General features: G+C 30.2%; 1 protein-coding gene across 1 annotated transcript in view; it reads left to right on the forward strand.

Annotated features, from left to right (window-relative positions):
• Positions 1-10,502, forward strand: part of LOC100162682 (sodium-independent sulfate anion transporter) — a 28,294-nt gene extending 17,792 nt beyond the window's left edge. The window contains exons 3-13 of the mRNA XM_001944366.5: positions 1,965-2,188; positions 4,273-4,468; positions 4,695-4,915; positions 5,301-5,478; positions 5,562-5,726; positions 5,954-6,115; positions 6,619-6,759; positions 6,912-7,057; positions 8,112-8,285; positions 8,382-8,535; positions 9,890-10,502. Coding sequence (XP_001944401.2) covers positions 1,965-2,188; positions 4,273-4,468; positions 4,695-4,915; positions 5,301-5,478; positions 5,562-5,726; positions 5,954-6,115; positions 6,619-6,759; positions 6,912-7,057; positions 8,112-8,285; positions 8,382-8,535; positions 9,890-9,927 — 1,799 coding nt within the window. The 3' untranslated portion in view covers positions 9,928-10,502. The remainder of the gene's footprint in view (positions 1-1,964; positions 2,189-4,272; positions 4,469-4,694; positions 4,916-5,300; positions 5,479-5,561; positions 5,727-5,953; positions 6,116-6,618; positions 6,760-6,911; positions 7,058-8,111; positions 8,286-8,381; positions 8,536-9,889) is intronic.
• The last annotated feature ends 1,050 nt before the right edge of the window (positions 10,503-11,552 follow it).

An 11,552-nucleotide genomic window follows, 5' to 3' on the forward strand; every position in this document is an offset into this window, starting at 1 on the left:
TACTAACGATACGACGTCTAGGCATTTTATAATATATCGGGTTTCGGAAGAATTAGTATTTGTATTTTTTTTTTATTATATTAATTTATTTATCATTAGATAATTCGTTAGGTAATACTAGAGATGTAAGCTTGAACATTTTCAAATTTCTTTGAAAACTTGAAAATGTATTTATTTTTGTACTTTTCTTAAATTAATTAATTTTTAATTTTTAATAAAGTTTTAAAATACTTTATAAAATTACTGTTTCATTTTTATTTACACCGTAACAAGTATAACGTCAGAATCAAACAAAACACTTTTAATTATAAAAAATTTAATTTGGGTGAAATTGAGGAAGTGACTCAAACATTAAATTACCTCCGTTAAAAATTGAAAAATCAATAATTGTAACAAAACGATTATAGGTACACTCATAATTTATACTGTAGTAAAAATACAACATTTTTAATAAAAGATAAAAATGCACATTTATTACCGAGTTAAATATTATATATTGATATAGGTATATATTATATATATTTAATGATTTGTATTTTGAATTTACTATATTATTTTAATTAGAATAATTCCTAAACTGTATTAAAATAGGTAAATGGTAATAAAAGTACATATTTTAAAATATAATTATGAAGGTTAAATATACTACAAACATATAATATCAAAAGATTTATTTGATAAGAAATTAGTATGATAAATTATAAGATTTTGAAAATTTTCACCAAAAAAAATGTTCATGAAAATTTACATCACTATGTATAATAATGAACGAATCAAATGACCGAATCACGTTCAATTACTTTTTATCTAAAAATGTAGATATTATCAATGGGAGAGTAATACGTCGCATCCATAGACGTATAAATAAAAAAATTGATTTTGCGATTTGTACATATAATTATATAAAAAGCGGGAAAAAATAACACATGATTTGATAATCATATTATTAATAATTTATAATAATAATAATCTCGAAAGAGATTAAAAACTTGTAATTTTGACATATTTTGGATATACTATAACTATATCCAGCACAAAGAAAATTATTAAAAAATTTGGATTGTTGCTTAGGTGGAGATTTGATTGAATTTGAATGGGGCTAAAATCTTCCTGCACAAAAGTAGTCAATTAATAACGTATATTTGGAATTAGGTGGCTTTGAATATTTTTATGGGGGCGTTAAGCTTTTCAAGCACCCCTAATCAACGCCTATGCAGTGTAAGACATTTATGACACTAAAATAATACTTTATACTTCCAACTTCCTTTGATCAAATTACTAGCTATCTAAATCGAAATTTTTACTCTCCAATAAATTAATATTTATAAAAAATAAGTGGTAATTAGGCTTAGGTTATTGTAAAACTAAATCAAAAATTGCAAAAAAAAAAAAAATGTAAAAATTAGATATTGTATTAAATCATACGATATATTGGTAATTTTCTTTGTTTTTAGTTAATGTCATATGTGTTAAGTGCCTACCTAAACTTTTTGTTATTTATTGGTTTTTAGATATTATGTTAGGTACTTTTCAAACTATTGTCTTTAATCTAAATTGAATATACCTGACAATTAATTTTTATCTATGCTATAAAATGTACCTATCCTGTAACCGCAAATTTAAGTATCATACATTCAATTATTTTAAGTGCCTTCTAATATTAACTACCTCCTTCCAGAAAGCTATGCTTAAAAGAGAGGTAGGTATAAGTAGATAAAGAAAACAATTATTTATATGAAAAAAATAAAAAATAAAAAATCTGTATTGATGAATATGCGAAAGGTTTTAGGGTCGTGCAACCGACACAATACCTGTACAATATTTTCGTATTCACTGACGCCCACTTAACCTAGACTGTTACTTAACTGTCAATAAACTTAACTAAACTAAACTTCGTCCGTATATGAACTTGAAAAAAGATAAACAGTTATTGCGTTATTAAACCCAAATTTGTTTTCGTACAGGTAAAGTTTTGAGCGGTGATACGGTGGTGCCCGTCGACCACGATTCGGTGAACCGGTGCTGTACGAGAAAAGTGTTGTACAAACGCCTACCTATCCTCCAATGGCTGCCCAAGTACACGGTCGGCGAACATGGTATACCCGACCTCGTGGCAGGCATCACGGTCGGGCTGACCGTTATACCACAGGCCATAGCGTTCGCCAACGTAGCCGGATTACCTCCACAAGTAAGTCGGTCGCGTCCACGAATCTTTGCGAATCGTGAAAAGAAAAGTCGTTCGTATTATATAATATTATTATCATGTTAGTTTTTATGTGTTTATATATAACGATGATAATCCCCCTCTTCACACTCTAACACACACCCAACAGGTAGTGCGTGCGGCGGTTTGAAGACAGCTGCATATAATATGGACTATATCGGAAATTACTATGATATGGACGATTACCACGTAACGTCGTACCTTGTATTATTATAATATATTATGATATTTTTTACATAATATTATTATTATTACCATCCAGACTCGTATGACTTCCTACATAATAAATTCTTTTCAACATAAAATAAACTGTTTTTTTGCGAGGTTATGTACACTGCAGGTCTTTAATTATTCTTCTTCCTTCTTGGTTCTTACCTACACACGCAGACATTCGGTGCGTTCAAAGGCCATTTCCAGAAAATTACAAAAACATAAAAAATGTTCCACTAATTATTTACATTTACATACAGGCATAATTTATATGACAACTTTTAAATTACATTTTTTGATATTATTTTATTTTAAAGATCTTTTTGGAAAGTAATCTCTCCGATAAGTGTTATATTTTATGTAGTTTACCATAGTGCAAATTCACTCTAATTTACTAGGTAACCTAATAGTTTACATTTCCTAATTCTAAAGAGCAGGATTGGTCCAACAAACTTCGACATAATTTTATTTTGTTGATTATATATAAATACACAATTTGATCAATAATAGTAAGTATTTCAATAGGTATATAATAGGTACCTTCTACTATGTTTTAAGATAATAATTAATAATTATAATAGACAACTATTATAACTTTTTATAATTATAATTTATTATTATGATTGCGTATTTATGTATTATTTATTGTGTATCCCGCCAAACATAATATATACAACTCTTACGGAGAAGCCAAAATATTATTAAACGATTTGTGATTACCTATAAGGTACTTAGGTACTTATATAAGTTATAATATACAAGTTTAACTATAAGTTAAAGAAACTGCAGATCATTTATGATGTACTGTCTTTTACTTGATATTTCATTCTAAATCGCGCTTAATTGCTAATATTTGTAACCATATAATATCAATGATGACAGTATACAATTTAGTATTTTAGTTAATAAAGTTTATCTCCACCACGAACAAGTATAATATACTGAGAATACAATAGCACATAACTTCCTTGGAAATGTTGAAATAAATCATAGTTTTGATTTTTTTTTCGGAAAACTTAAATTTGTATGGTTGAGCGTTAGCAATAATAATTAATAATCAACCTATTAAGATATTCGTACTTCTTTTATACAAAACGTTTTGTCGTTCGTCATAAAATGCGAGTGCCATTGTATACAATAATATTGCAGTATCACCGCAATATTAGCATCCGGTTAAAATTTTAATTACAAACGAATGTTATTAGAATCGTATGCATTACATTCGATATAATATGTTTCGATTGTGTTTTGTTCAATGGTTTTCGCTCGTAAATGAATAAATGACAATCTTCACGATGAGTTCAAAATAATTTCGATATTGTCACGGTCATATTTTGTGGTTAATCTGCTAACCAAGTGATGTTTATACATTACGTCTATGCCTAAATGTTTATAATGTTTAACGATCGTGTGATTGCGTCGCAAGTTCGAGGTCAGGTCTTCCGACGAAAATTAATCACAAAATTACACATTAACAAAAAAAAAAAAATAAGTCACAAACTTATAATTATAATATGTACCTATAATAATATTATGAACAATATAATATACTTACCTATTATGTATACCTACGTGTAACCTTGATAAGGTTATTGATTATAATAATTATAATATATAATATATATTATCATATATAAATATAAAATTACATAATATTTCTAATTCTAATTGGGGTCTGGCGAGTACAATATTTTAACAATAATTTTAGGTATGGCATTATATATGTAGATTAGTGGTTATGACTTATGAATATCATTTATTAATTTTTTTAGATCTAGTTATGGTTATCATAGGTACTGTTATATAACTGCAGACTTTGATCGAGTGATTATTTTTAGATCGGTCTGTACTCATCGTTCATGGCGTGCTTCGTGTACACGATCTTCGGTAGCTGTAAAGACCCGGCGTTGGGTCCGACGGCAATCATGGCCATCATGACCCGTGAAAACATACACGATATGGGACCAGAATTCGCCATCCTGTTATGTTTTATCACCGGTATCGTACAACTCATCATGGGTTTTGCGCAATTAGGTAATTTCGCGTTCATATATACCGTACAAACTATACAAGACGTGTACAACAGTATACTTTTTATTATTATAATATTGACGTGGCTTGCAAAACATTAAACCAGACATGGTTTAAACGCCTGACGATCGTGTTTTTTTACCCGACCAAAGCCTTTTACCAATATTTTGTACAGTCTATAAACATCAGATATAATATAGCTATATAACCAACTTCGTGGGTTGTATAGGATTCCTTATCGATTTCATATCCGGACCGGTGTCGGCTGGTTTCACGTCGGCAGCAGCGATCGTGATAGCTACATCTCAACTGAAAGACCTGCTCGGTATCAACATAAAAGCGAATTCGTTCATAGGCTTCTGGGACCAATTGGCCATGCACATCAGAGAGATCAGCGTTGGCGACGGGACGCTCGGCATTACGTGTATGATTGTGCTGCTGCTGTTGAGGGTGAGCCCGGAAAATACGATATCGCCATAGATAGGTCTTTAAACATGGATAGGAAATTCACATTTGAGGATAATGTGGTTTTTCGGTCCTGAACTGATAAGAATTTGAGGACATTTGCTTACATATTTTTTATGATATGATAATATATAAATATTGATAATCGATACTCGATATAGCCAGATAGAAATTAGAAGGTTTACTTATTTGGCCTCAATTTGAATCACTTTATTACCATTGATAAAACCGTATTATGTCCTATCCATATATTTATAAGATCTATACTGATATCGCTGACATAATACTCGTATATCATAAGTCATAGCTATTACATTATCGTTCTGCACGGTTTGTCGAATGTAATAAATATTTTTTATAATAAACATAGAAAATGAAAGACATACAAATCGGCCCTACGGACATGAAGGATAAAACGACCGGACAGCGAACGGTTTCATCAATCATTTGGCTCATATCGACGGCGAGGAACATTATAGTTGTGGTTTTTTGCGCCGCACTGGGTTATATGTACAAGGAACATGGAAATTTGCCGTTTAAACTATCGAGTAATTCAACACCCATTTTTTTAAATATATATATTATCTCGCAAAGCGATTCAACGAGACGATCAATTTTGTTCTTTTTCCAGGTCACGTGGAATCCGGTCTCCCGAGCTTCAGGCCACCGCCGTTTGAGAGCCGAGTTGGGAACGAGACGTATAATTTCGTAGAGATGGCGTCTAAATTAGGTTCAGGGATTCTGGTAGTGCCACTTCTGTCTATTTTAGAAAACATATCACTAGCTAAATTTTTCTGTGAGTTGATTTTACGTTTAAATATACGTAGGTAGGTGCGTTTATTTTTTTGTAATTCTTATCGCGGCAGACGTGTACAATGTCATCTTATAATATATGAGCGTTTTTAATACTACAATATAGTGTATAATATTGTCATATTCACTAGTCAGAACTCGCTCGCCTGCAGTCAAGTGAAATTATATATTAGCTAAATTCATGAAAACATGTTCCATTGTTTTATTTAGCCGATGGTAAGACCGTCGACGCCACTCAAGAAATGCTTGCCTTGGGCGCTTGCAATTTGATTTCGTCTTTTGTGGGGTCCATGCCCATATCTGGCGCTCTATCGCGGGGTGCCGTGAACAACGCCAGTGGAGTAAAAACCACGTTTGGAGGAGTTTACACAGGTAAAACATCTCTTTCGGTTGCTATTTCGTTGACTGTAAGATTGGATTTGTATTTGGGTATTACCTTTGTGCATATAGTCGTTGTGGTGAAAATCGTACCCTGACTTCTATAGGATAAACACCACGAACCCTTTACTAAATACCTATTTTAATATAATATTATAAATAATTTGTGTTTAAATATTTTTAATTTACGTCAGAAAATTAATATAATATGTGTTATTTAGTAACCTTTTTTTAAATTTTGATGTTAAAATCTCTTGAATTAGCTACATTGAATACCATGATATAATCTAATAATAAATGTTAGATTATATGAGAAATATAATTATATAATTCCTAACTTTTTATTGATAAACATCTAAAGTTTCAAAAAGTCCTTTAAATGTTACTATACTATAGCACCGTAATATACTTTAAAGGCGATTTTCGCTTATAATATTACATTTCATACCGTTACCTATCTAAACAATATAACGAAAAGACCTAATTTCTTTTTCCAGGAATAATCGTCATAATAGCTTTACAATTTTTCACGCCGTATCTGGTGTACATACCCAAAGCTGCTTTGGCTGCTGTGATAATAGCCGCTGTCGTGTTCATGGTCGAACTGCAAGTTGTCAAACCGATGTGGCGAACGAAAAGTATGTGTGGTAGTCGTCGACATTATAATATTATAATATACTGTCAACAACATAGTGTTGTTCTGTTAAACTTGTTTTGTTTGTTAACACGCGTATGGCACTGCGCACCAGAATATTTATACGAACGACTAGTAAATTTTTAACAATTTCAGAAATCGATTTGATACCGGCGTTCGCTACGTTCCTTTGCTCGCTGTTAATCCGCTTGGAAGTCGGGATCGTTGTCGGCATAGCTATTAACGTCATAATACTGCTTTACACCTTGGCTAGGCCCAGCGTCCATGTCGAAAAACAACAAGTCAGTAAACACGACAAATTCAATAACGTCATTATATATTATTTACGATTAACTCGTTTACGTTTATAATGCACATTAACATTATAATATAATACCAAGTGATTCGCAAGTTTCGGAACTATTAAATTACATGAGAGCTATTTTTTCAAGTACTTAGATTTTTTATACAGTTTATAGAAAAGTGTCCTGTTTAATTTAAAGAAAAATAGGTAGGTACCAACCTCATTGTTTTCAAAAGATAATCACACTTTTTTTTTAAATTTTCTGATCTATCTAAATCGAAATTTGTACGAGTAGTTTTGAGTTATTTAACTTTGTGCTCTATCTAATAAGGATGATAGGTTCATGGTAATGGGCTTGGAAGATGTGGGAGTTATAACTTAGATATAGACGATGTGAACATTTTAGTAATTAATAATTATCATATTAATCCGTCAACATTTTATAATTTTTAAAACATATCTGATCTTAAAATTCTTGTGTGAACAGTGAACACCTCTATAAAATTCAAATTTAAGAAAATGTTTGTTAGTGCATCCCAACATGGTGGTAAGAAGGTACTTACCAAGATAATTTCAAGTCTTTAAGTACCATAGTTTAGGCTCTACGTTTATCAGTCAATTAGTCAGGATACGTTCGATTAGTAACTAGTATATAATATATATAAAGATATAGATATAGATACTAGATCCAATATTACGCCCATTTTATATTTTGGTAAAACCATTTTGAAATATCCTTTGGGTTATCCTTAGTATATTCATCTTAATAACTTAGAAACTACTCGTTTGGGTTTAAATTTAGATACACCAAGGTTTTTAAAAAGCCATTCGCTAAATAATTTTCAGTAAAAAAGGTTAGTTGCCCCTTGCCACTTAATGGTTCTCATTTGAAAATCAGAAGTCTATATCACCTAAGTAAATAGTATAAAAATGCTATTAAGTATATCGTGTTAAAATTCTAAAAATCAAAATTTTATTAAATGCATTATTAAAGAAAACAATGGAGGTGAATCACCTTGTATATAATTCACCGAATGTTTTGAAACCTGCAGAGTGAATTTGGGTACGAGTATTTAGTGATAACGCCTGACCGTAGTTTGGTTTTCCCGTCCGTCGAGTATGTGAGGGCAGTGGTGTCCAAAGCTGGACTTAAACAAGGACTTAGTTCGATTCCAGTTGTGATGGACTGCAGGCATATACAAGGAGCTGATTTTACAGCGGCCAAAGTACGTGCGCTTTGCGTGTATTATAAGTTATAATATTTTATACGCGTCATCCTGTAAATAGCATCGATAATAATTGTTTTATTTCTTTTAACACAGGGCGTCAAATCTTTAATAGACGACTTTGTCAGGAGAAGTCAACCATTGGTGTTTTACAATGTCAAACCTAGTGTGATATCCATTTTCCAAGGCGTACGACCGACTGAGTTCAACTGTTGTGTCACCGAACAGCAATTGCACGAAAGGCTAAAAGGTATTAACTATTGATACATAGGTACTTTTTTTTTTTTTTACAAATTTAAGTTCAATTAAACTGTATACCTATAATACGTTATTATTTTTAATTTTATAATGAGACGTGTTATTTAGACTTAATAGGAGGTATTATCCCCGTGGGGTCTTATGAGTTATATAATATAGCAAATTTGTGTTTAGCAGAACCAATTTTATGTTGTTAGCTTTACTATTATTTAATATTAGAGTTTATTGATCTATCCTCTCAAATAGTCTTATCTGGAGACAAGAAAATGATCTGTGTTTTTACGTAAACGGATGAGAGTCCTCTCAAACGTCCTCTTAAAGTTAGGTTAACAATATTTATATTTTATACTCATAAGTCATAATACATCATATCGTGTATTCCTCAAATATAATAATTAATGTATACGATTACAACACTCGAGTAAGTCATTGATCCGGGTAGGACACAGGTCGACGTACTTTGTCGTGGGTATTACATTTGAGGTGTGTCACATTGTTCCCTTTAGCGAGACGCCGAAAAAAAATATTGAGTAGAGATCGTTTTTCATGTTGTATTGCAGAGTGTACACAACCATATTAAGTTTGTAATAAATTTGTTTGAGCCATACTTAAACTGTATCGTTGCATGTTAGCCTTTTAAATTTATCAAAATAAAATAACGTAAACAAAAACATTTAACATAACGATGCAAAAATTACAAACGTTGAATCACCATCGTATACAAACAATAGAGGAAGAGCAATAATTAATAACATTATAGTATTCAACAATAATGCACACAGTGGCTCGGCACGGCGCAATGGCTGAAATCAATCATGCGACGTGATTGAGAGTAAGCAACGACCGCTGCCACTAGTACTCGGATGGGTGACCTCCTGGGTTCGTAGCGCACAAACACCTTGCCACACATACACGTGTTCCTAACTGACAGTATCAAACGTTCCAACCCTACTGTACCAACCCTACAACACCCAATGGTCCATGTTGCCGTAGGTTAATTAATAATAATAAAAAAAAAAACAATGCACACAACATAATAATTTTCATTCCCTCAAAAGTGTTCTCGTTAAGTTTAAAAAACAGAGTAATTAGGTAATACTTATTATATATAATTTATATTATGTTTCATTATTTATAAAGCGTATAGGCTATGACGCTATACGCTACGTTAATTTAAACTTAAACAAATCTATAAACGAATCAATTAAATAACACACAAAGGCACACAACTACAATGGTAGTTTTACTCCGATACCTAATTAGTAATTATTGTTATATTTATTTACAAAATCATTATAAACCATATATATTTATATAATTATTTGCATTGTTTGTATTTATTTCAGGGTATTATTATAGCAGAATGCAGACGCTGACATTATAACATCGATATTTACACTAAAACTTGTCCCACCGACAAATTGTACAGATTAAACGATAACTATGTAAATAATGTTAATATTAAAAAAAAAATAAGCTGTACATTGTGAATAGATCTTATACACAAATCAGAAGTGAATTCTAGACAGTTAAGTTTCCAAAATTCTCCTTAACCATTTGTTTGTTTAATAGTAATTATAATTGTTAATAATTAATTTAAAATTAATTAAATACATCGGTATTATTATGTAAGTTAATGTATTTTGTTTATTGTAATTTATATATTAGGTATGTTTGTACTGTTGTTTTTCAAAATCAACTACTTTTTTAATTTTGTAAAACACAAATATAAACTGTGAAGTATTGAAATGTTTATAACTACCAAGTGTCCTAGTGTATACAAAAATTATAGGTTACAACTTGCAATCTCACTACGTTTATTTCTATAAAAACCGCGTTGCTTAAAATATTGTTGTTGACGAACTTTGCTTAGTTAAATATTACTGAAAATTGAAATAAGTGAACATTATTTTAGATATCTAGTGCACTGGTGCGATGAATATATTGATTTTACGATGATGTGTGAACTTCTTTTTTTCGAAGCAAATCACCCATTTTTCATGTAAATAGTTAAGCAGATGATGTTTTTGGAAATGTTGATGCATCTAATATCTAAATAAAAATAAAAATTAGAAGTTTATTTGTTGTTTTGCAACCGATATACTAAGGATGATAATCCACAATAATAGTTTTAATTTTACATAAAATATATAGGTAGGTATACCTATATTATATAGTGTTTAGTCTAGTACTTATTATACTCATATTAACTAATTTTACAAATAATATAATTACTATATATGCTAATATTTATTACTATGTAAAATTAGTTCAACATTTCTGGATAGTTATTGGACAAGAAGGAGCAGAGATTGATTTTTGTTTGATTTTTAAAATAAACCAAACTGTTGCTAAACCACAATAAGTCATGTTAGTATTTTTCGAATAAAAGACTTATATTCTAATTAAAAAAAAAATGTGTTTATTTTTATATTAACTATGCGCACAATAGTATACTTACTTTTAAACCTGAGTCCTTTCAAAATTACTTATATATTCATAAAGCATAGGTATAACTTTAAATAATTTGTGATTTATATTAATCATAATTCATAGAGCAAGGTTTTTTATAACTGTAGTTTATAAATTTTAGGGTGCATATAATAATTATTTTATGCTATCTTGTTTATATAATATTATACTTTATTAATCTTTAAAACCATTAGCGTATATATAGGGGTATTAGGGGTTCAAACCCTCTCCGAAATGTATTGTTAAATGTTAATACGGTTTTTTAATTCAGCAATTAATTTATAATATTAATTAAATATATTTTTTTTATAGAACCCATGGTTGAAATATACAAGATTATTGCACATATACCCCTTATGAATCAAATATTTTTATTTATTTATTTATTTATTTGAAATACACGCCCGAGGGCATTTAGTACAGATTTATTAAATATTTACAAGTTTGATAAAAAAAAAATATGCATAAAATAATTGTCTAACTATAAATACAACAATATTATGTAAGTAGATTTTCACTATGGTTGAATTAGTTAGT

Source organism: Acyrthosiphon pisum, chromosome A1 (assembly GCF_005508785.2).
Source record: "Acyrthosiphon pisum isolate AL4f chromosome A1, pea_aphid_22Mar2018_4r6ur, whole genome shotgun sequence".
In the NCBI taxonomy this organism is placed as follows: domain Eukaryota; kingdom Metazoa; phylum Arthropoda; class Insecta; order Hemiptera; family Aphididae; genus Acyrthosiphon; species Acyrthosiphon pisum.